The following is a 26425-nucleotide window of genomic DNA, read 5'->3' as shown; positions in this document are numbered from 1 at the left end:
AAAATTACACTCAATTTATTGTCCCAGAAAAATTACAGTTTTATTGAGATGTTGCCTCATTTTATTTTTGTGAAAACTTTCGTTACTTATTTTTTTTACAGTAGTAGCGAACTCTAACATTGAAATATTTTTGAGCAATAATTTTAATTAGGTACTAAAAAAAATGATTTTTGTCCATATTGTTTCATATCCTGAGAAATATGTACTATTTGGAAACAAATTTACTCCTACACATTGTCCAAGTACTTTGTTCGTCAAGTCCTCAATTACATTGTTTTCCTTTACACTAATATCATTAACTTTATATCCACACTATTCTCATCAAGCATAGCAGACGACTAGCGCGCTGCACACGCCGGGACTACTGTCGGGGAAATAAATATGTGCTTGAGTTTGAGCCTAAATATCTCTTGAGATTAATTATCCAATTTTCTTGAAACAAAAATTAAATATAAGCTGGTTTAAATACATTTTACGTGGTAGCAATAAAAAAATCCGTTTACCCGAAAAAGTTATATTGTTGAAAGATCCTAAAAGTAGGTACCGGTTTTTAAGAAACTCTGCACTAACACTGAAGTTTAAAACTTAATTGTAAACAAACCACTGAGCCAATCTTTCTGACCTTTTTATGGCTTATTGGTAGATTTATTGTTAACAGATCCATGCATTTTAAAATTTTTACTCACAATAGTTTTTATGCTGCTGTTTATTTTTAAAACGTATGCTTACATAATAAGACGCTAAAAATTTCGTTCAAAATATCATCGTGTTTGTCGTGACACAATAAATAACACCAATATGACAGATTAATAATGCGAACAAAAGTGTTTTTTAAACAGATATATAAGTTATTTGTAAACAAAAATTTCTCCCGCAACTGGCAGGGGCAGGCCGATTGGCTCAGTGGTTTGTTTACAATTAAATTTTAAACTTCAGTGTTAGTGCAGAGTTTCTTAAAAACCGGTACTTTTAGGATCTTTCAACAATATAAATTTTTCTGTCAAACGGATTTTTTTTTATTGCTACCACGTAAAATGTATTTAAACCAGCTTATATTTAATTTTTGTTTCAACAAAATTGGATTATTCATCTCCGAGATATCATATTTATTTCCCCGACAGGTAGGCTAGCGCCGCCATCTTTGTCCGTTTCGCCGGCTAGTAAGACTGCCACGCTCCTGCGCTCCGAGTAGCGCTTCTATTTTGTTATGTGTTCGCTGGTCGCGATACTCAAAAGTTCGCGGCCGGAATTTTACCCCCTGGGGCCCATTTCATAATAAAGTACAAACTAATATTATTAGTAAATCAGCTGATCGCCCAATGCAAATGTAATGGAAATTTTGTAGTTTATTATGAAATGGGCCCCTGGTTTGTGGCGTCACGTTTTCCCAGGGGTAGAATTCCAGGGGGAAAATCCGCTACCCCTTGGTCTGTACTGTACTAGTTTCTGTCCTGATCTGTGATTGTGGTGTGTGGGTGACGCTGTGTCACTGTGTCAGCCATTTTCTTTTTCACTAACCGTACGTCGTGTTACACGCAAGCTAACCGGTAAGATAATTTTTATCTATAGCCCTAGCCTATACCTTAATTTATTTTGAAGATACTTTGCTCAAAGGACAAATTTTCGATGTATGTATTAAACTAAGAATCAGCTTATCAGTTTCAAAGTAGCCTATGTTAATAGGATAAGGCATTTATGAGTTCTGCTCCACGCAACACGCAATAGAATCATAAATGCCAGCCATTTCAAAAGCTTAGGCAGGCAGCTTGATGGGCTATTTTTCATCTCATTCATCAGCAGTGTAGTCTTAAATTAACCATTATGGAAAGCTTCCCCTTTCCTAGAAGTGAGAAGTGACGGATGTTTGATAGTACCGGACTACCGGTATTCTCATGATTTCACCACAATCACGGGAGATATTCATGGTTTTGCCGCGATCGCGGGAGACGCAGCCGATTTCACAGTGATTTATTTAGGCCTAACTCAATGCAATTTAACATTGTGTAGCAAACTTAATATTTTTAATACGTACAAATACAATAGCTTGTCCTAGCAATCAATAACAATGTAGCACAACATAGCCTAACTTATGTAAAATTTATAACTTTTAATTAATAAACTTAACAAATAACCTTTGGAAAGCAATAGGCAAATATTTGGGCCTACGTTAGGCTGCCACCCTAACTTGAGGTAGCCCAAGGCCGCATTAGATATATGGCATGCAGCCTTGGGCTGCCTTAAGTTATGGTGGCGAGGACTAAGTCATAGAGAAGGCATAGCCTAACTTAACACATTGAGTGCTGCCTGATCACCGAGGACCAAACCTCTATCATGCTGGCCTCCAAACACCCGACCAGGCTGGCCTGGTCATCTGCGCCCAGCCAGGTCCCGCTGAAATTGATCACTCAGTGTAGCGCTACATTGTGGAGATTGTATGTGCGTTGCTAGCGGTAAACTTATATAACCTATTGGCCTACTGTGTGTTTTTCGCCCGCCGTTCCTGCGGACTGGTGCCGGTCCCGGGACCCGTAAATTCCCACTTGCATAAGTTACCGGTACCTCTTAAGTTAAGTTACTGGTATTGACTTTACACATTTATTTTCCTACGGTTACCTAACAATGTACATGTCCTCTCACTGATTTTAGAAAGCAAAGTGGCCAATTTGTTCATCAGTGAGACAATGTTAACATTGTCTTACTCTATTTAACTTACTTTGTCTCACTCCAGATTTGCAACAAGAAGACATGAAATAGTGAGCGCGTAACATGCAGGCAACGTCGTATGCGCGCGAAATACATTGGCAGCACTGGCTGTAAATCAGCTGGTCAGCTGTTGTACTGTTGTATTTGTCACTTCACATTAAATGTTATATTAAAAGTTCACTTCTGTGTAAAAATAGGTTAAATGTTTCTTCACCAATTTATTTGTTTTATGGTAACTGTAGGAAAAGTATAATGTGCAACTCGAGTTCAAAGTACAATTGCCTCACTCGAGAAACCATTCCTCACTCGCCTACGGCTCGTGAGTAAGGATTTCTCTCGAGTGAGTCAATTGCTCACTTTTCTCACTAGTTGCACAAATAACTATTACGTTACTTAGGTAACTTATTTCTTCTGTGTTAAGTTATTGCTTTTTAAGTTAAGTTATTTGACATAAAAGCCCTTTCCAACTGATTTTATTAGTTTATTATTTTTGTTAACTTAATGTGTCTTTTAATAAAGATCAGCAGTTCCATGTTCCACTGTAATTAAAATTAACAATGGTTGGGTGGGAGAAAGGGGTTGGTACCTAGGTATATAAATTAATTTGTAAATAAGTTATTAGTTATACTGTAGTGCTATAACATTTTTAGTGTGAAAAACAGCGTTTGTGAGACCAAAAATGGAGTAGGTATTTTCGTCATATTGCCTTCAAACTTCATTGCACTGGCCGGGCCGGTCACTTGTGACAGGCGATTTCGGGCAACATTTTTATTGGAAAAAAACTGCTCAAAACACTATTTCTGACCTGGATCCTCACTTCTGGCAACAAAAAATAACATTTCATGTAGCCTACAACAAAAAACTTTTAGGTCCTGGTGAAGGACACTGATATATTTACAGCCCCACTCAATGTGTTAATAAGAAATTAGAAGAGGCGGAAGAAAAAAAAACCTTTAATTAGGCTAAACATTTAACATGAAACCCTTAAGTTAGGCCTAAATATTTAACATTTAAACCCTGGGTGAATATAATTTTGTAGCCTCTACTGTCCACATTGACATGTTATTAATAGCCTATTGTCAGATTTTCTTTGCTGGAAGATCGTGAATGACACGTGCCACATCAACCTCACTGGCAGAAGCTAATCATAATCATAATTGGCTAGACTTTTTGTATTGTTTATAACTTAATACCTTACTCCATATAAGTTAAGTTACCGGTAGGCCTATACCTATTGTGTTTTAGACGTTCTCTGGATTCTAAATTTTCTTATAGATGGCATAAGTTAAGCCTTTGCTGTACTGTATATAACTTAATAACGTAACCTTTCTAAGTAGTAGGCTATATTATAGCCTACTACCTAGCCTATCTTTTAAAAAAATATTTTGGATTTTTCATCGCTGGTTGTTTTATACATCAGAGAATAATATTTTATTTTTTGTTGTGAAACCGAAACTCCTAGGGTGATCCAGGGATTTTTTTGTAGGTATTGTTTCTTTTTCTTCCGGTTTTTAGAATGGACAAAACATTAAGATTTTAAATTTGAACTTTATTAGGCCGAGGCCTAAAAAAAAACAAAAAAAACTTTAGTTATAGAAATCCTATGTCTCTTTGGTGAGATTTTTATTAAACAGGGATAGATGTAGCTTATATATTAGCTACTTGGGAACAAAACACGTTTCACAGATACATTAAAATAGGGGGAATGTTTCCATGATTGCGGAAAGTGATTGTACAACATCACTAAGACAGCAGGAGACTAAAAATTTTACTGCAACCGGTTTTTGAGGTTTTTTTGTTCTGTCCACTACAAACTGCCTTGAGTACGTCTAGATCTTTGTCAGAATCAACTTAATGGTTCTAGAAACATTGAAATCATACTCTACAATTCAAACTGTGGATTCACTTCAGGTCATACTTTTCTAACATAAACTTGTAACAAGCCTACAGATAACTCGTAGGCAGATGAGACATGTTCTGCAAACCTGCTAATCTGATTCTGTAGTTTTACAGAGTCATGTCGTACAATCGAGGGATGCGCCGAGACAGTGGCAGAAGATCTGAGTTTGGTGGCGGCGGAGGCAACCGTAGGGGAGGTGGAAACTACATGAGCAGCTACGATAACTATAACAGCAATATGAATCCGTGGGAGGGAGGAATGGTCCCAGGCCGCTCAGGAAGCAGCATGCTTGGAAGCCAAGGGCAGGGCGATCTTCTATCTCAGCTGACCTCACCAGAGGCACAGCTGGCTCTAGCAAGCAACTTGATCACCAAGTTGATTAGCCAGCAGGTACAGCTAGCCTACAATATTGTTCTCATATTAAGCTTTTTCACACACTTCTAGCCTATCTTTATATTTGCATCTTTAAAAAAATCCTTCATTAAAAATATTTTAAAATGTTCTCTTAAATCCAAAGATTACCTTGAATCAATATCACATTTAATTTTTCAATCCTCCCACAGAAGTTACTTGGGCATTCTGTCAGAAATTATTTTGAAGTGCTACTATTAAATAACTGCACACTTTTTGTAGTATGATTTTCTAATTGTTTTAGCTATTACTAACTTTCTGCAGTAGGCTATAATCTTACCAGTAGTTGATTACCGATGACATTATTTAACGTTGTTGTTCGGTTCACTGCAGCAGTCAGTTCCAAGTCTGCTCAACATGGGCAACATGGGGTCAGGCGGAGGCATGTCCTCTTTCAATGATAGCTATGGTAACAACCGTAACTTCCAAGACCGTCGACGACGCATGGACCAGCGCAGAACAGAGCCGTATAATAAGGTATAGTATGGAATTACGGTATGCATCAGCTTAGTTGTTACTTTTCTCTCAAGTTATTTAAATACCTTTGAGTAACAATGATCGTAATATGGTCTAGTTGAATATGGTTTTACAAGAAAGTTTTTATGACACAAGATCAGGTAACTTTTTTCATCATTTAGACCCCCTATAATTTTCTACATCGCTTCAGAATTTCTTCCCTAAAGTACAGCCTAGTTTTCTTTAAGTCAGTTGTTTTAAATCCTCGATGAAAAACATTGACAGCACAGTTGTAGGCCTATTCTCAACTAACAACCTACTTAAATACCCTAGACCTCCTTTAATCTCTTTCCTCTTGCAGATAAATGTTGAACATTTTGTTGTATTCTACTGAAATTCAGTGAAAATTTTAAGTTTTAAGAAACAGTTACTATTGCTGTTGACTTCTTTCATCCAGCTATTACCGTACTATAAAATTATGCATTTTCAGTGAAATCTTGTTCCAAAATATTTTTTGTATACCATCTCAGTAGGCATTAACTGATTTCTAAATGTTAAATAGCATAATTGAGACAGTTAAGTCTTCATACATGTCCATTCTTCTGGATTGCTTAACTTTAGGCAAACAGTTAAATCGCTTTTCAATTTGATCAGTTTATTAAGAATTCCTATACAAATCCTTTTCATATTTTCAATATTTATTATACATTTCTGTCACTGATTTTCTTAAAGTTTGTTTTAAAAGGTTGTTACTTACTTGTATGGTTCTCCACTATGCTTTCCAGTCGGGTATGAACCGACGTATGGATAGTGACCGTCGCAATCTAGGCCGTAACCGAACAGGTTACGAACGCAAGACTCCTGTTTCAAAATCTCCCAAAGCTCAGAAAGAAGAGAATAAGAAAGATAAAGAGGCTGAGAAACCCAATGGAGATGTTAAAACTGAACCCACTGATGTTTCTAAAAGGTGAGTCGGATGGGAATTTTCACCCTCTATCAGCAAAGTTTCTGTTTTTCTTTGAAAAACAAAGACATTTTCTCTACGTTATCTCCTTCCAATAACTGTCCACCAATCAAAATATGCGTGTCTAATGATTTCTATGTGGCCATTAAATGCTTCCTGTTAAAAAATTATACATCAAAACCCTCAATCAATTAATGTTCAATTGTTTTATATACATTTACAAGCTTTTATCTAAGAACCGCCCTTTTTGCTCAAAAGTTGGCTTCTTTCAAAGCTATTTTACTCGAGCTGAAGGCTGTCGTCAGTTCCATTTCTGTTGAGAACAAATTATTCCTGGGTTGCATGGAAATTTGACCAAACTCATCATTCATTGGCTAAAATCAATAAGTGCCAAAATCCATTGATTCTTGATTGGAGCTACGTTGTGCGTAAATATTCTGTCTGGGCTCACTACAAGAAGTTGATGTTCGATGAAATCTACATTTTTTGTGGTATGTATGTAGTTTTAAAGGGAATTATATTATAAGAATAATGAAACCGTATTTGAAGGAAATATGAACTTGAAATGATTTGAACTGCAATAACATTCAAAGCAATTGTCGTAGAGTCCAAAACAGCTGCTTCGGTGGCAAATCTTTTGACAATAAGAAATCAGATATGAAATCAGACTGTAAGCGCAATCTGCTCTATTTAATAAAGTATAAAAAAAAGCTATGTCATAAATACTCTTCTTTGTATGCTTATCTTTACTCACAAATAAGAGGCGTTAGCTGTTTGCTAACGTTCTGACTTGTATTGGACTGTAATATTTAAATGATTGATTGTAAGTTTTTTCAATTCAATAAACCCCGCTCTTGAAAATTAATGTTAGAAGTACTCTTGGCCATGTACTATAGGGATTGTCATGGAAATAGGCAAGAAGTCATGAAAATTTCCAATGATGGATGGATTTGAGGGGACCATTCAATGCTCTAGTCAGCCGTAACTCCGACTGTTGTAGCATTTTTCAGGATTTTTCACAAATGTGACAATTCAATTTATTACAGTTGTATTATTTTATGAGTTTTGAGTTTGTTTAGTTCATTGTTGTACCTATTGTACTCCATTGTCATCTGTTATTAAATATTTCAGTATTTTCTACAAAATAACATGTCCAGGCAGTATTATTCGTGTGTGTATGTTATATAAAAATTTTTGAGCAAAGTTCGCAAGTCATGGAAATCAATGTTTAATGGTCATGGAAATTAACGACAAAATTTTTCGGACACCCTGTATACATTAGTTTTGCAGATTTGTTATGGTTTATGTGAATATCAAAAATTATTTATTTACATTAAAAATAAAACACTTTCTTACTGTTTATTGAACAGTAATCTTAAGATTTTTTCCTAAACTTATATGCACTTTTATTTTTAAATTTTTTTAAACATTTGACTTCTTTCTGGTCACAAAAGGCCACGGTCCGTGATAGTCTATCTGTGGAGCAATATCTTCGGCTTGCCAGGAAAGTGGTAGAATTTTTTTTCCAAAATGTAATCTAAGTTGCTTGTGTATGAACAGCAGTTTAATGTTTAAGATACATGCCCTTTCTTAAACAAATCTGTACTTGATTTATTTAGGGAAGAGAAGAAGGAAGAAGAAACCGAATCTTCCCACCCCAAAGAGGCTGAAAAAGAGGTAGGCCTAATATTAGATAAGCTCCATGTTTGGTTTTAAAAATTTGTAATAAAAATAATTAACTTAATGACTTTTTTACATTCTTTTTAAGTACAAAGGCTTAGAAAAGAATAAGGTATAAGCTGATATAGTAGAAAGTCCATGTGGTAGAAAAGAATTAAAAGTTGAAGCAAAGTTTGAGCAAGTCTTATTTAATTGACTCAAAACAACTCAGTTTTATATATTTCTCTCTTGACCCTAGAAAACATAATATTTAATGTTTTAATATTATTAATATTTAAGTGTTTAATGTGTTCAGACAAAAATATGAAAAATGCATTACATTTTGAAGCTAAATATATATTTGTATTTTTTTCAGACCAAACCGATTCCGATTCCCGCAGCTCTGCTCTACTGCCACGTTTGCTCTAAGAACATGTGGGATGAAATTGTAAGTTGATTCTGACAAAGTTTTGTGTTGGTCGGCAAAAGTAATCTCATAATTGGGTATCTAGCCGACCAGGTGAATCGGAAATTGTATGTACATTTTTATGACTGGAAAATGTCCATAAATTTTGTATTGAGACTGATTTCCTATTATTTAGACATTGAGTAACCACTGATAAAATCCAAAGAAAATAGCCGTTTGTTTGTTTTCTTTTAGTTTATTAGGAAAGTTTTAATTACATTTAGTATCCACTTACAACAACACTGCTGCTTTTTTAGGCAAATATACATTTTTAAAGCTAATATTTTGTGTGTAATTAGTCAAATGGAAAAGAAACATATTTTTTTAGGTAACGAGATATGACCTAGGCAGGCATATCATCATCATTATCATCAAAGATTTATTTATTTAGATCATTATTTAGATCATTTAGGCAAATGATTGAGTGCCGGTATATTTTTTAATCTTGAAGAAATTTAATTAATACATGGCAACGGCTTTAAAAACTTTAATACTTTTACAATGGGTTGAAGAGTTTGGGTTTCTTTTCGTTGTTAGTAAGCAATGTGAATTTTTTTCAAAACCCATTGGTAAGACTGACACACATTTTCTAATTTAAAAAAATGAATGCTAATGTAGGCCTAATGTTATATTCGTATTTCTTATTTTTTCAGTCCTTCACTAAGCATCTGAAAGGAAGACCTCATCAGCTGATGATGGATGGTCTGAATGAGAAGTACAAGCTGAAAGTGGATCTGCTCCGTCATGAGATGAGAGTAAGTTCCCAAACATTGGTTGTAGAAGTGTTTAGTGCTTGGCCGACTAAGTCATATCGACACCCCCTCCCCCGTCCAGTCTTGGCTGGCCAAACAAACAAAATCAATTTAAAATATTTTGTGTGATTAATGTAGGGTAAGCGGGGGGAATTGGGTGGGCGGGGTAATTGGGTGGTAAAATTTTTAACAATTTTTATATTTTTTATTTATTGATATTTTAACATTTAAATGACATGTATGGACAGCCAATCTCTTCAAGAATAAGCCATAACCTTTTCAGATTTGTACCTTTAAACATTTAAAGGAGGGAAATAGTTTTAGGGACCCTTGTCATTTCGCGATTCTAAAAGTTGTATGCAAACTTTTTCAATCTTTCATATAAAATGCATTAAAATTTTCATACATGTGAAATTACATTATTTTTCACCATAAAATGAATAACAATATACCAAAGAACATGCACAATACTTATCTTCATAATAAAACTAAGTTACTTCTAATTTTTTTTTTTTCAAAAATGTTACCACCCAATTACCCCCTTATGGGAAATTGGGTGGTAAATTTTAAAACTGAGCTAATACTGTTTCCTTGGCTTAATTTAATTAAAAAAGGCAATAATAATAATATTTTGTGAATATAATTCACACTAGAGTTTTTGTTTTGGTATTTCACCACTACCACCCAATTACCCCTATACCAATACCATTAACCCTATACCACCCAATACCCGTGAGTTCACGTCACATTGGACTGAACCCAGACGACCTAAAAAAAGTCACAAAATTGTATTATAGTTACTTAAATAGGCATAGAGACTGCAGTAGCGACTGAGCTGATGTAGTAAACTAGTGCATTAGGCCTACATTACTTAGTTTATACAGCATCCCTTGTTTTATATCGTGCGAAGGACTGGAAAATCGTGCCTCATTTTCTAAAGTTTTGAGACCATATTACATAATTTAAACCTTATTAGAGAAGAATCTGTCCCTATTTTCCTGTTAATATTATTAATGTACTCTTTATATTATGAATTTAAAAACTGTAGGCCATAATATTTAATTGTGGTTAAAGATTTTTTTTTATGTGCGTAGTTCAGGAAAAATATGTTTGTTACCGCAAAATTTATGGTAAATTTTGTTTGTTTTTATTAAACCTAGTTAAAAATGTTGCTTTTAGTTTCCTTTATAACACCCAATTTCCCAACTTTAATTAGCATTTAGTGTTTATGGATTGTTGACCTACCACCCAATTACCCCCATGGGGGTAATTGGGTGGTAAAACACATTTTAATTTTTTTAATTTTTTTTGGGAATTGCGGGAAAAAAATAAAACATGAAAAAGATAGCTTTTTGTATTATAAAATTAATTAAGTAGGCATTTAACAACAAAAATAGGAAAAGTGGCCTAACCAGATACATTTGTAAAACATACCTCCCAATTCCCCCCGCTTACCCTATATAAAATATATCTCCTGTATGTGTGTGATTAATGTATATAAAATATATCTCCTGCATGTGTGTGTTTAATGTATATAGACTATAACATTTTGTAACAGGGAAGATGAAATCTTTGATAACAAGGCAACCTAAGATTTAACCATAAGGATTGATGTGTAAATTTGCAATGTGTAATTTGGACCCTGAACTGATAACTTGTGTCCGTTTAGCTGGCAGAACAACAGCGCGAGATGGAATTGGAACGCAAGCAGCGTCAGGGACTCAAGATTTACAACCATCCTCGTGAATACTGCGCTATGTGCGACCTCCACTTCTACGGAAACCTGATTTCTCACCGCAAGAACGTGCGCCACCAGGTATTCAGAGTTTGACTTGTCAGTTAGTTTAACAGGGATTGGTCATTAAAAGTGTCATTAAGTCACTGGTTTAAAATTATCTGAGACAGGTTTTTATCCCTAATTTATCGTTTTTAATCTCCCCAAAATCAGAACCATTTAAGGGAAAACTGGTGTAGTTTATTCTACTAATTATAGAAATATACAAAAAAGAGAAATTGTAGGATTATTTTATAGAATAGATAAGTCTATAGAGATTGATTAAAAACACAGGGACTTATCTTCTTAAGTGTTATGAAGTTATTTTAATCATTTTACACACAAAAAATGTTGGTTATTTAATTGTTAGAAGACATGGAATAAAGCTTTGACATTTAAGCACAATTTAGACTAGTTAACTCTTGTGTCTTAAAAAATAAATTAGTAAATAAAATTTAAAAAAATAGTATAGGCCTAGTTTTGGATTTTTTTATAAGCATAGCTATTTTTTTTAAATGTGTATAAAATTAATACTTGTGTATATATATTTATATAAATATATATATATATAAAATAGGGGTGTGCGAATAGTGATTTTCAACCTCGAGCCGAGCCGAGCCGAGCTTTTTAAAAAATGTTCGAGCTCGAGCTTTTTCGAGCCGAGCTTTTCCTAGCGTAACCTTATCTTAATTATTAAACTTTTTTTTCTTAAAAAAGTGCATAATAATAATAATGTTCAGTCAATTTTTAAATAAACACAATGTTATTTTAATATGTTTAAAAACATTGAGAATTGTCAAGACATCAAATAGTAGATAATCACGATAAGAACTGAACTGAACTGAAGATGCAAGAAATAAAAGGATATCGATTGAAGGCCTGAAGAGATATGAAGTGCAGACTGAGACAATCAGATTGTCTTTCATAACAGAACAGCAACGCGACCTTGAATGACGACAAAACAACTAGCAAGTCGATTACATATGTATATTGTAACTACTAGGAATATTTAATTCTATTTTGTATAAATAAATACAAGATAAATTTAAAAACACGTGATTATTCTTGTTGTTTTCCATGCACAAAATATTTTTGTTTTATGAATCCTATTAATAAAAAAAGAACATGGTTGGTTTGGATCCAAAAAGGTGGAGAGACAAGTTTTACTTATATATTAAAAAATATATAATTGACATATAGAGGAAATAGACCAAAGCACTAGAATTAATAGAATAACACACAAAGTAAACAAGAAATGAAATGCAGAACACGATGATTTAACACTGTCACTCAATTTTGTTATCTAGAAGGGTCGGCGAACTAATCAATAAATAGCCAAAACCAGTTTCCTCCCCTTCACACAGTCTCACCGCCCCCCTCCCCCCCAATCCGGGTGGCCCAACACTTTGTCCTTGAAACACCCTTGCGTCTGAAACAATAAACCCTTACACCCTCGTTGCTGTTTTGACAACAGGTTTATGAATGCGATCACTATTTTTCATTTCCAGAATTAACTATCAATTATTATTATTTGCAAGATACAAATAGGAAACTACATCACATTATGGTATTCAATGACCCATGTACTATCAAAAATTAATAACTCATTACTTATTTTGATAATAAAAAGCACTCATTACAGCACGCGCCACTTATTGATATATATATATATATATATAATCCTCAAAGTAACTGTTACTTTATACAAAATAAAATAGGTACAAAATTGTGTGGCCAGTCAAACTTTATAAACAAACATTTTATTCTATAAAATACAGATGGTAAATAGGGGTTGGTTTAAAGGAAATAAAATACAAAACATATTAATTAATTATTTTGATAATCATTAGAAAGGTTATGGGATTGATTGAACTAAAATAACCGCAGGGAAACTGTAAGTAGAAAAGTCGTCAACCACAATCTGTTTAATCAGTACATTGTTAGAGAGAGAGAGAGAGAGAGAGAGAGATAGCAGATAGGGGCGTTTGATAAGGAATCTGAAAAAGTAAACAAACTAGGAACAACGACACGACGATACTCGTTTATAGCCTTATTGTCTCGCCCACTACATTTGCACACGTGACCACTTTTTGTTTCTTCCTTATCTTTCATCCGTCCCAAAATAGAATTCCTGAAATAGTTTGTTGGTATAATCTCCCCTCCCACACAAGGTGCAGTGCTCAGTGCGCACTGTAGGTTGCCACGGCAACCGTGTGTCGTCATAGCGACTTAGCCAATCACGCACTCGCACTGCGTTGTATATTACGATACGAATAGTTGTGTTAGAAAGACAACGCGATAGGTGGTAGTTTCCTCAAAATTACGATCGATAATCATTGCGTCTTGACTGAGCTGAGGTTCTTGCTTATCAAGACACAATTATGAAACGGAGGAGAGTAAATTTAAATGAAAGTTCCTTATTTATTAATTGAATTTTTATTTGCTAGTTCAATAAGTATTCGGCTCGAACATTTCGAACTTTTTGAAAATCACGAGCCGAGCCGAATAGCGTCCTATTCGGCTCGAAAAAGCTCGATGTTCGAAAACTCGCACACCCCTAATATATATATGTATATTTATGTGTGTGTGTGCTTTGTATTTATTTTGCTTTTGAAGTTTTATTCCACACTAAAAATGATTTTAACTAAAATGATTAATTTAAACGTAATTTTAGTTGATTTTGAAATAAAGTAAATATTGGATTAAGAGGCTTATTTCCTCTACAGAAATTGAAGGCGTTTTTGCACCCCAAATGTTCCCACTGCAACAAGGAGTTTTCTACACGGCTGGAGTGGGATGAGCATCGTCTACAGTTCTCTCATCTCGAGGTAAGTAGGTTGAATCATTATTCTGGGGTTTTTAACTTTGTAGTTTGACATTGAAATTAAAGAAACATCCAACCCATTGAATTATTAACGAATATCCCCATAGGGGAGAAAGTTACCAAAGGTGGCGCAGTAAGACTAGACCCAGGACCGATTTACTTTTTCATTTCTATGTCTCCTGAGACCAAAAACGCTATTCGTTGAAATGTTTTTATATAGTTGGATCACAAAATTTAAAGTTCCCCCGCTACTTTTTTGCTTAATCCTATATAATTGTTCTAGCTGTTAGCAAACCTCAGCTGTTAAGCTATTATTTTAAAGGTTGATAGATTTCTTCCCATTTATTCATCTAAATATTGTGACCGGAGTAAGTACATATCTTTATATGTGTGCTTCAATGAACATGTTAACTCGATTAATTTTGGTTTGATTTTGATGAAATTTGACATGAATGTGTTAGGCTGGATAAACTTGATTGAATTTGCGAACCAGCGAGATCAGGTAAATGGGAAATGGATATAGTGATGTTATGATTTTGAGATGTTGTTAGAGATCAATATCATCAACAGAAATTGTAGGCCTATTTTCTATTCAAATATTGTTGATTTAACTTAATACTTAGGCTAGCACATACAAGACTATATTCAGTTGTTCTTAGGAGTTGGTTGTTGTTTTTCCGCATAGTTTTTTCCAATAACAATTTTGGTGTACAGAAAGTGGCCGAGTTCCGTCGAGCTACAAAACCTAACATGAAGGATGATGATTTTGACATCGATGAGCTTGTGAATCCTGACAGTGTCAACTGTGGTAAGAAAAATTGTATTTGATGGATTTGAGTAATTTTAATGGATACTGTATTTTATTAGCATAACCGTTCCAGACTTTGTTTGACAGTCTCTCAATTAATTATTTTACCGTTAAGATTTATACCCAGGGACCTGTTAAAACCACGGCCTCCTTTAACTACAGGCCGCGGCCAGCGAGAATTGGCAACGTCGCACTGAGCATTAACTCCCGGCCATTTCACCATTACGGTAGTACGAAACTAGTGGTCGCGGTTTAAATATACTGCATTTTTACACCCTTACAATTGAGATAAAAGTTTGAAACTTTGTACAGAGGTAGGGAATAAACCCTTCATGCCAATGGTATGGTTTTGAAAATTAAAATTTTATTTGGTAGTACATATATATATTTTTAAAATTAACACATTAGAAAATGTTTGGAATAGTGAAGTGAAAAAGTTAGTCGCCTACTAAAATTTGTGTTTGTTGGTCAGAGAAGTTTCGTCTGTGAGAAAGTTGTAGATAATTAAATATACTTTAATTTTTGTATTTAACTTTTCTTTCTATCATGCTTAGTTTTGTTAAAGTTTTGGGTTGAACAGAGTGACCAAATCTCAGTTTTATGGTGCGGCGCGGCGAGTAGCGCTGCTCGCAACTGTAGTGTAGTATCGCATAGCTAATTAATGTAGGCCAACTGAATTATTTCAAGCATTTTAATATGCCTTTTGGGTATCCACAAGAATATTACTTTTGTATCAAATACTGCACGACTTAATGTCTTCATAATTAAATACCGTAGCCTAAAACAAAAATGCCTTATCCTTTTAGTTTTAATAATTTTGCTGTAGTTCATAATGAATTTTAAGTAATTATAGAATCCAAATAAAATCTGAATGATTTTCCTAAAGAAGATGGAACCAGTTATTTTAGTAATATTGGCTCTTTCCGTCAGATGACAGACCAATTATATGAACTCCTTTCCCCATATAGTGAAATAGGTTTTAACATGAACAAAAGTCATGAACAAGAAACAATTGTAAGACTCCTGAAAAGCCTTTTGGCCTAAAGCCGATAAAAGGACGGAAAATATAGATTTCAACGAATTCAATAACCACGTTTTTTAAGGTACACAATCCTCTTACTCATAGTTATGTTCATCTTCCCTTCATTTTAGGCCTATTAAGATTTTAATAACTTCACTCTATCCATCGCAGTTAGCTGAATTTACCTAAAAACTCAAGAGTAACCGTTGATTTCGACGGGATTCACCTAGTCAAAAATTATTTTGAGAATGAGCAATATTTTTTTTAAATATCTACACGAAATTAAAAAAGACCAAAATAATAGCTACTGTAACCATTGAAAATGTCAATCCTTTCTTGAATAAAATAATTTTATTTTAATGCTTTTGTTAATTTTTACTGTGTATAGTAAACGTCATCATTCCAATGATCAAACAATAGCTTACACAGAAGCTGTAACTAAATAACATTGTAGATAGGATTTAAATTTTAAGTGTTTATCAATTAATAAATCATAGAGTAAATACGTAGAAAAGACGGAAGAAAACTGCAATCATGCGCCTACTTATACGTTCAATCATGTTCAATGTACCGTTAAAGGTTTTAATAAATATTGTATTACATTCTTGTAATGACACGAAAGCCTCACATAATTATTTACTCCTTTTCCTACACATCAGTGTTATCAGATATAAAACATCTAAATAATTCGCGTGCTTGTTCCAATCCTCCGCGGCGCGAGCGTTCACTGGTGTAGTGGTGTAGCGTAGCTTAGCCATCCAGCCATCCGATGCGGTGTTGCCACTTCGAACGCCGCGGCCTGTAGTTAAAGGAGGCCGTGGTTAAAACGCACGAAATTGAATTGAACTGAACTAAGCTGTCAAATTTATTTTTTGTGAATGGAAATTAGTGTGCTCCTTTCCTCCTTATTATTAAATATATACGTGGCGTTGATCATTGCAAATGAATACCATAATGAATTGCAAAAGCAGTGTTTCCACACTATTAAAACAAAAATTCTGCTTACTGGGTCAAGAAAATCTAGTTTTATCACACATGAGAGCTGTCTAAACAGTACAGTTTCATCCCAGTGATAGTTTCATGACTTAAGCATGTACAATAGCTTCATGACTTAAGCATGTACAATAGCTGTTACTGTGTATAAATAGCTGTTAATAATTTTGTTGCTAAATTAATTTTATGAATTGGGTTAGTTTGGATCTGGAAATTAGTATAAAAATAAAATTAGTCATGAAGAGCCAACAATTTTGCTTCCCTTTTTTCTGGTTTAATAAAGTTAAATATGTTAAAGTCTTGTTTTTCTTATAAAAACCCCATGTAGGGGTTCCCTTCAAAATAAGTTGTGACGTTTCTTAGACCTTGCGATATTGGTTCCAAAAGCCTAGCTGGCCTCGCACTTTGGTACTGGGTAAAGCGCAGTAGCACTACAAGGGTAAATTTAAAATGTAATTTGAATCACGAACTTTGATGAGATTACTTGCTCAGGTGAGATGGTGAACAAGGAGATCCCGGTGTTGGTGCGTTCTCACTCCGAGGAGGATATCACTGGAGAGTTGAAAGAAGAACCGCTGAAGGAACGAGAGGACGCCAAGAAAGACGGCAAGGAAGGAGAGGAGAAGAAGGAAGAAGAGAAAGAGAATGAAATGGCTCAGGGCATTGACATAGAGCCGAGTAAACTCCCCAAGTACATCCCCTCAGTTCCTGTTGGTAATTGACATTTTTAAAATATTAGGTTATGAAGAATTAATCGAAAGCCTAAACATTGTCTAGGAATAAACGCTTTTTTCAATTTTTGTGTGATGGACATTATTTAAAATGGTTTAAATACCCGATTCTGACGTAGAATCGGGTATTTAAGAAGAATCGTTTGTACGTTGCGTACAAACGTTGGATGTGTCCCAACTAGTTTCAACTTGTCATGAAGTATATTCTTCAGGCGATGAAGGATGTCATAATCTCTTTATCAGAAGTTGGTTGATTCACATAAACTAACATTCAACATGTAAACAGAGACTCACAAACATTAAAACCGCAAATGTTCAGATGATAAATTGATAAATAAAAAAGATTAAACGACAATAATAACAGTAATGAGGAATAATGGGACAACACCTAATAGTTGTAGAGACAGGACTTTGTGTGTTAAATTCTAATCTAGACAGAGCATCTTTCTGTTGAAATTCCCTGTAGATTGTGTCCCCATCTCAAAAGTCGTGGATATTATAATAACCCATTCAATATTTTTTCCAGGAAAAGATTTGGTGATACAAGTGACCGGGTACATGTGCCGAGTATGCAGTCGCTTCATTCAGAGCGAAGAAGAGTGTAAAGTCCACTGTCGCACATTGTCTCATTACAACAACTACTGCAACACCGTGCGAGCCAAGGTAAACAAATCCTGTTTGGTTAACCTAGTATTGTCACTTTGATGAGTTAAAAAAGAGCCTCAGACATTGTATCCGTGTATATGTAGTGTAAAATTAAGTGTATGTCGGGTTCAATTTAAACTACCGGTTATTTTTGTGTCACCACCGAAGAAAAAAAATTAAATTTCAAACAAAGACTTTTGATATATAAATACTTAGTTTATGTGACAAAAATTCATCCCGAGCACTTTGCCAATATTGAAAAGAATTTGGATGTAACTTATTACACCAGGTGGTGATAACTGCAGGCAGTAGAGAAGTTCCATGCAGGCAAGACGAATAATGAGCGAAATAATACTAGTGGGCGGGAGCGGCGCCAGGCTAGTATTTTTTCTATGTTGTCAAGCGTGGTAGGGGCGGAAGGAAGGTGAAGGGGAGGGGGAGGTATGGCTCGAGATGATTTGGTGCAGTGTCTCGGGGTATTCTTGTTCATTTATTAATATACCACTTTTTCTTTGTTTAGTGCTAATAATGAACTATAAATTCGGTTAAAAATATTTCTACAAAGTATGCGGGTGGTGAGGTGGTAAGTTTTGAACAGAGAACTGAGCTAAAGCTTCTAGGCCCGCCAAAACCCGATTTAGTTATTACACAATGTCAAAAATCCTGTAAAAGTAGGAAAGGATTTATGTTTGTACTGTTCAATAATGCCCTTAGATAATGCCCAAACGGGCATTATCTTCTATCTAACTAAGTGCTTAAACGTCACCGACATCTACCCGCCATTAGTTAATTCTTGTCCTTTGCTCAGTCCCCGCTGTTTACGTGCACTTGGTAAAGCTATCCTGTTTTGAGGTGATGTCTAATTCTAAGTAAGGAAAAGTTCCTTTCAATCAACTTAATTTAAATTTATGTTTTTATTTTCTAACACCCTAATGAAATGGGTTAAATATAATGAAAACAATAAAAATACCAATTTATGTTTTTAAATTTATTATGTTATCTATATTGCATAAAAACGTTAGTTTACGTTATTATTTCAAAGTTTTTCCCGGACCCCCCGCCAACCTAGGGGGTAATCCATACTCCCCAGTACTGGGGGAAGGCTTGGGCCATCCCTGCTCTGAGGCGCTCCGAACCCTACGCCACTGACAGAAGGCAGGGAAAGATAGAGTGTGTTCACAAATGTGAGTTTTTGCACCCCTCCTGCTCTTTTTGACTTCCCACTCTTCTCGGTTTGGAGGTCACACGGAATGCTAACACCTCTTGCCAACAAAACAACCAAGCCATACGTTCCATGCCACAAAACTATTGATATAGTAATGGATGTATCAAGTCCTTTGTGACACTCAACAAAAACTGAATTCAATTCAAGATCATGTTGGCTTGCTGGAGTTGCATCATGTTTCTTTTGCCCGATTTCCGTTAGCAGTGGAAATGGCTAAGATTTAATATTTAGAATATTTCACGCATCAAGGAATTTTCCCACCAAAAGTATCCTCTAAAATAGGTCCACCTTCCGAAACTACAACGTAGTTAGTGTGAAAACTACAAATGGGATGGTTCATTTTTTAATCAAACATACTATTTCTAATGTTTTACATTTTAGGCTCGTATCATGGGAAGAAAGAAGAGAAATGACGATTCATCATTATTGTCTCCGACTAAAGATGGAGATAAAGAAGATGAAAAAGTTGCTGTCAAAACTGAAGGGGATGAAGCAGTTGATGGTGACAATGATAATGTAAGTTAAGACTTTTCTATACATTTTTGTGTATCACTAAAATATTATTTTTTTTATACTATGTTTCATAACAAAGAGTAGTAAGGGGGTCATTACATATTTGAGACCATAGGTTTGAAGTGCCAGATTTATCGAGCACCTTAAATATGGCCGAGAATTTGTAAAGACCCACTTCCACCTGTCTCTTGAACGTTGCTTTTCGCTACACTACAATGACTAATTATTTCCTTAATTAAATCAGACATTGGATATTTCTTCATTACACTTAGGTACTTGACAAAACTCTTATAATTTTTAGGCTATTCCTTCAATTTTAAGTTAATAGGCTACAGTATATTACTTTGGTTGTTGAAAATGTGAAACTGTTGACAAAACAAAAACAAAGCTTTGTTTACGTCGGCAAAATCCAAAAAAAGAGAGTAAACATTCTTTTGCAGCAGTAAACAAAGGATTGATGCATTTTTGCACGTGATAAACATATAACAAAAACAGGTAATTTCACAGTGGTGTAGCGATAAGGTTATTTTCTATTGAACTATGGTTAAAATTTGGAGAAAACAAATTTGTAAACAGAAGTATAAAAAAATACGAAAGAAAATAGTAATAATTTGTTGTTACTAACTTGTTACTTGTTAGTTTGTTGGTTTGGATTATTCTGGTTGTTGATGGAGTTGGAAGAAAGTTAATTAACTACAAAAAAAAATTAACTCGCCATGAGTGCTATTATACTAATAGCATGCATGCAACTATGGGGCCACTGCTACTAAATAGTTTGATGTGTTATGTATGTTGTTCTCTATCTCTATCAGCTTTTCTGTTCCCCTCCTTTGATTTGCTTTAAAAAAGTTTCACATCCGGCCTGAAACCTTCTCAAATGACATAAAAACAATAAAAGTGCATAATTTTATTTTATTTTTTGTAATTTATTTTATTTACCTACTACTATTTTTACCTTGTTTCAGGAGATGGTGTAGGCTACTAATAAGAACGTTGCATGTTTCAATCTCAGAAAAACCGTGTTTAAGAACTTGTGTGTCAGAAGGAAATATTTAATTTCTGTTCTTAACAATTTTTTAATTTGAAACCATTGTAGTATTAAAAAAAATATTTGTTTTTGTTTATTTAGGGAGTTTACTGACAACCATAGATTTTAAAACTTAGCGAGTTCAATATTAAGCTGCTAATAGCACTATTTGTACATTATAACCTTTAATGTAAGCTACCGTGTTGCACTTTCCTCTATTTTATATTGTTTCTAAATTGCCAAATACTTTGGTAACATACAAGTAATATTTTTCATCATTTTTGATAATATGTGTGGTTTTTGTTAAGTAGGATTAAAAGTTTGTTATTTTTTTAGATGTTACTAACTGTAGTATTGTAATCTGCTTATTTCCACGTGTGTTAAATTTTCATCTTCCTTGTAAAAATGTTTTGTGGTGGTCAATGTAAAGTAAATTATTTCAACACAATGCATGAGTTCTCAATTGATTAACCTTAAAGTGTTGATATGCATAGACATTTTCTTATAGATTTCATCCTTTAACCGAGTTTATGGATAATATCCTTGATTTATCTTTTGATAAAGTGGTGTTATAAGGTAATAAATCTAGGCTATTTATAACAAAAAAAAAAAAAAAACAAATTAATCAAACTAACTAGCCTACACATTTTGGGTGATAAATAAAAAAGTTAATTTTATTTATTCACCGTAAACATATTTGCTGAAACTTCTGTAATGTAAAAACCGACGTTTTCATAAGTGCTATCTAAGAGAATAATTCAAACATGCCCAACACTTCATCGGTCGTCTTGAAAACTTCAAACAGCATTATTAGAGCTTTGCTAAACCGATACAATAGTATTTGAACCAGCACAATAAGATGGATCTTTCTAGTCTAAAAGCATGAAATTTCATTTTGGTTGAGTTTGGCCTGAGCCATCACTTGGCACAATCATGTCTACATCAAAACATCGTAATGACAAAAGACTAACACTGCTTTTGTTCTTGTTTTGCAAACGGCTCGTCCATCTAGTTCAGTAGTTTGCAATATAATATAGTATAGTATATTGCAATATATTTTCTAGATATTGCGGATCACTCTAACGTCAAAGTGGCTATTTAAAGTATTCATTTGAACAAATCCCAAATTATATTTGCTATTTTTACTTTCCTATAAACAGAAACTAGAAACATAATATTTTTGTTGAACAGCATAACAAAGTTCTTATTGTTTTCCAACTGAAAATATAAAAAAATTTATTTAGTCATAAACGACCTTGGATAATCCAGGGGCTAGGATAATCAGTAGTGTACTGTACTAAAACATACCTAAAATCGACGGGAGGCTTGTTTGAACTGAGAAAGGAGAAGGTGGTTGAGGACAGTGCTTCACAGGTGAACATAAGAAAAAGGAAAAAATCTGTCAATGTCAAAAAGGCACACATTGAAGTTTTATGAAAATGACCATAATCCTGGCTGGTAAGAGTTTTCTAAAATATATCCCTAAAAATTAGAAATGAAAAAGATCCAACATAATTCAAATACTTCCTAATAAACATGACCATTACTCACTCACTCACTCCCATGGCCATTTATTACATGACCATTTATCCTCAAAAAGAATTTCTAGAGAAAACTAACCAACAATAATAAAATATGTATCTGCCATTTTTTTCCTAAGTCCCAATTCGATTGAAAGTTTATATTAGGAATTTTATTTCGATTGTATTGTAGAATAAAGAGGATAGCAGTTGGATTACCTTGAAGAAATACAGTATGCTTTTTAGAACATACAGAACACACCTACAGAATATACAATATTTTTCGGGAGAGTTTTCTAATATGTCATGTCATTTTGTTTCACTTCTCTACGCTTGACAAAAATCCCAAAGGGGACAAAATATTGTGTGTCTTTTGTGCCTTCTATAATGTTCTATGGCCTACCTGTACTTAAAGTAAGCTAGCTGCTATTCTCTTTATTCTCCAACTCAAAATCCATGCCTAGAGGCTTCCTTGAACAAATCTATATAAATAAGTAATTTTTAACACCATTTAAATGTAGTTTGATGTACATTTTATATAAATATCCATTAGGTAAAATAATTAGGCCTAAATTGAACTATTTTGTTCACTACTTAAATAATGATCTGTGATCTACGCCTAATTTTTGCCAAATTGAGTTTTGCCAATAAAACTTGTACAATATCCCCCCGTAAAATTTACTTTGATTAAAATACCTTAGACAAGGTGTTATAAACATTTAGAATGAACTTGTTAGAAGCACCATATTAATTTCTAGAAAGTAGCTTTCTGAGTCTGTGTTACAAATATTAAAAACCACTCGTCTAGATCCAGTAGAACTCTTTCATTTTTCTTTTACGTGTTGATTAGGCTGCCGAAGATGACGAGGGGAACTGGAAAAGGCGCAAAGTGAGCGACAAGGATGAATCTATGGAAGTGGACGAGAGCAAAACAGAAGAGAAGGATGACATACCGGACAGTGTTTGGGAAGAAGTGGATAAGGATATAGATGAATCAATAGAAGCTACAAAGGAGACGGAGGAAGCTAAAGAAGAAGACTCGGCTCCTGTCAAGAGAGGACGAGGAGGTGGTGGTAGAGGAGGCCGTCGCGGAAGAGGGCGAGGAAAATAAATGTGACGAGCAAATATCCACTTAATCAATGTTAGAAGCATAGTTTTAATCATTTTTAAGAATTTATACATAGTTTGTTTTCAGATTCTATTAAAGACTAGCAGTATGCTTTGTAATGGGCAGAATGTATTAATCATCTTTTGAAGCACTAATGGGAACCAGGTGTCCTATTATCAAACCACATTATAAATATTTATTTGGTTAACTCAGAATTTTTCTGTTGAAAGTTAATTAGTGGTAACAATTTTGTTTTAATCTCTTGACAAATTTCAATTAAATCACCAGCAAACCCCTTTGAATGTAGCCGAATCTGAAGGTCGCTGGTTTGATTCCAAGCAAGATAATTTTATGGACCCAGATACAAATTTTTTCATTGGCTATCAATTAATGATGCTGCTATTCTACAAAAGTTCAACTTTAAATTGTAACAAGACCACAGTTTGAACCATTCCCAATCAATACCTAAAAAGTTCCACCTGCAAAGGAACAAAAAAATGTATGGGGAATTATTATTATGAGATGGGGATGCCCCTGGGTGTATTCTATTCAAATATGAATGAAGGATTCGTGTAGATCATAATTTGAGCTAAGACCAAACAAATTGCTTATAAAAACCTCCATTTTGTTTTCTTTTGTATAGTGCATCGTTTTAAGATTCTATAAATAAAAAATTAATTCCCATGTATTAATACTAAATGCCCAAATCTTTAGGTTAGGAGACATAATTGCTATTTGCAACTTATAGATCACTTTTTCGTCATATTGCAGCAAAAACAGCCGTTTTAATACATGCGTTGTGGGTATAAAGTAACTTGTTTACTCCCTAAAAGCCTTTTTAGTCCCTAGGGAGTAAGTCAGCTATTGTACACTCAGTTGAAACATTTGATTCTTCCAGAATCATTTTCATGGATCGATTTACTTAATTGATTTTGCATTCTTCTCAATATTTAACATATCTAAAGGATGATGTACCTATACTAACAAAATCATCATGTACTAAATGATTGAACCCCCTTCTAAACAGCTGCTTATTTGAATTAGCAAAATTAAAACCAAGTTGGAAGTCGTTTTGAAAAAATATCTTAATATGAAAGTAATTTTGTTTCCAACTTAGTTTGCTTAAATTATGATGCAATATGACGAAAACTATTGTTCATCACATGGTCAAAAAGTGTCTTTTCAACCCTCACTCATTTTCCGACCTTGGCTTTGCCTCGATCGTGAAACTTAAGAGTTTGGGTCGAAAAGAGTCACTTTACGCTCTAGTGAAGAATACTATCTTACTTTGTGTTGTTGTATATTTTATTCGAAATATGTTTGTAGCAACATAATTGAACATTTTATTTGAGCCAACCAAGGATTTTATAATCGGCAATTATACTTTTTACTTTAAATAAATCATTATGAATTTCATGTTTGTGGGATTATTACCTTTTTTGTTGAGTCACTAAGAAAACTGTAGTTATATTTAGAAAAAATTCAAATATAGAAAATTGATATGGGAATGTGAAGAATAGAAAGTTCAACCTAAGAAAATTACAGAATTGTGAAGTTATAAAAAAATATGCACTCTTATATGAAATATTTTAGGTTTCTTCAAAATTTGGTTCAGAACAAAATAAATCCTTCTTTTGGTCAAAAGATTTTAGAACAAACTGGGTAAATCTGTAATAAAGGAAATGCAATCTTGCGATAAAAATCACAAATTTCATATTGTATCAATACAAGTAAATATGATGTAGCCTATATGAAAATAGCATTCCTCAAAATCCAATTATTTACCTAAACATAACTAAAAATAATTTTAATTATAGACTTAAATAATCAAATATTAATTCTAAAAATAGTATTTTAATTATTTACAGTGAAATAAACTATTTTTACAGTCTTTGAAATTGAGAAATATCAATTAATAAAATTATATTTACAGCTTAACATCCCAGGTTACACTTTTTATATATATTTATTTTATAATTATTTATATATTGTGTTTGCGGTGTAAATAACCAATATTCGGTTTCTTAAAATAATCATTTTCTTTTCTTAACACTGAGAAGCAATAAGAGCTCTTTTGAAATGTTGTGAAAAATAGAAAGACAGTTTTGCCATGTGTGCAAACGAAGTAAACAACTAATTATTTCATTTTCAGGAAAACAGTTGACTGAATAAAATTATTAATATGCAGTATAGTACGCTATATTGTAGTAGGTTCACAATCCACTCCTGTATTAGTCATTTTTAAAACAACAAAATTGGTTCTCAGCTAAAACACTGACGGAAAATACAGCTGTAAACTACTGTATCCCTTTTATGAACACCGACTTTTAATAACTAACGGAAACTGAAAATACAACGTGTAAACTTCAGCAACGCTTACATTCCAATCAACTCATTAGTGAAAAACAGAATAGCAAATACTCTCTTTTTGTCTTCTACCTTTTCCTTTCTTTACTTGGAAATACTAGAAAGGTAGACCTAGTACTCAGTCGTCTAGTTTGGTAGTTAAAAATACTATTCTAGCAATATTTTAACGGTATAAACGGATCGGAAAATAACCTGTTTCTCAATTAACCTTTTCTCAATCTAAGTAAACACTCTAGGTTTGACGAGTGCTGTGTAGAGGCCGGTGCCGGGTGTTGCCCCGTCAACCCCCTTGGTGGAGGGGGGAGCCTGGCCTGGCGGGACACAGAAATCATATCTCTGTAGTAGACTAGACGTGAAGAGGAACACGTTGGAGCGAGCAAGTGTCTGGCCGATACATCGGTGCTTGCCTGCAACACAGATAGATGAGGAGTTTCTCATAAAATTGTTCAAATCCTTGATTAAATTTACAAGTAAATTTACGTTAATTTATCTTTAGAGTTGAATAGGTGTGAGAAACTAACCTAAGGATAAGCAGGCTTACCTTAAAAAATGTAGGCA

The 26425-nt window shown here is 33.9% G+C and overlaps 2 protein-coding genes across 4 annotated transcripts in view; one reads left to right on the top strand and one right to left on the bottom strand.

Moving 5' to 3' along the window:
• The first annotated feature begins 1521 nt into the window (after positions 1-1521).
• On the top strand, positions 1522-24916 carry LOC128993966 (zinc finger protein on ecdysone puffs-like). Its single transcript, XM_054418111.1, has 14 exons — positions 1522-1547; positions 4717-4993; positions 5348-5491; positions 6256-6437; positions 8054-8111; positions 8470-8541; positions 9213-9314; positions 10981-11127; positions 13812-13913; positions 14624-14717; positions 17224-17445; positions 17989-18125; positions 19714-19848; positions 23243-24916. Exons 2-14 carry the CDS (start codon positions 4721-4723, stop codon positions 23501-23503), a joined length of 1929 nt encoding a protein of 642 aa, XP_054274086.1. The 5' UTR covers positions 1522-1547; positions 4717-4720; the 3' UTR covers positions 23504-24916.
• The window catches only part of LOC128993967 (probable cytochrome P450 303a1), a 36530-nt gene continuing 19362 nt past the window's right edge, over positions 9258-26425 (bottom strand). For 2 of the 3 annotated variants that reach the window (XM_054418112.1, XM_054418113.1), the window contains exon 10: positions 25397-26274. In XM_054418112.1, the coding sequence (XP_054274087.1) occupies positions 26087-26274 (188 nt within the window). In that variant the 3' untranslated portion in view covers positions 25397-26086. Of the gene's footprint in view, positions 9400-25396; positions 26275-26425 lie in introns of those variants that run through there. The other variant, XM_054418114.1, reaches the window with a different exon arrangement.

The sequence above is a fragment of the Macrosteles quadrilineatus genome, unplaced genomic scaffold, assembly GCF_028750875.1.
Source record: "Macrosteles quadrilineatus isolate MER2022 unplaced genomic scaffold, UCM_ALF_1.0 Scaffold_5__1_contigs__length_97177068, whole genome shotgun sequence".
Lineage (NCBI taxonomy): Eukaryota > Metazoa > Arthropoda > Insecta > Hemiptera > Cicadellidae > Macrosteles > Macrosteles quadrilineatus.
This window is presented reverse-complemented; position numbering and strand designations above follow the sequence as displayed.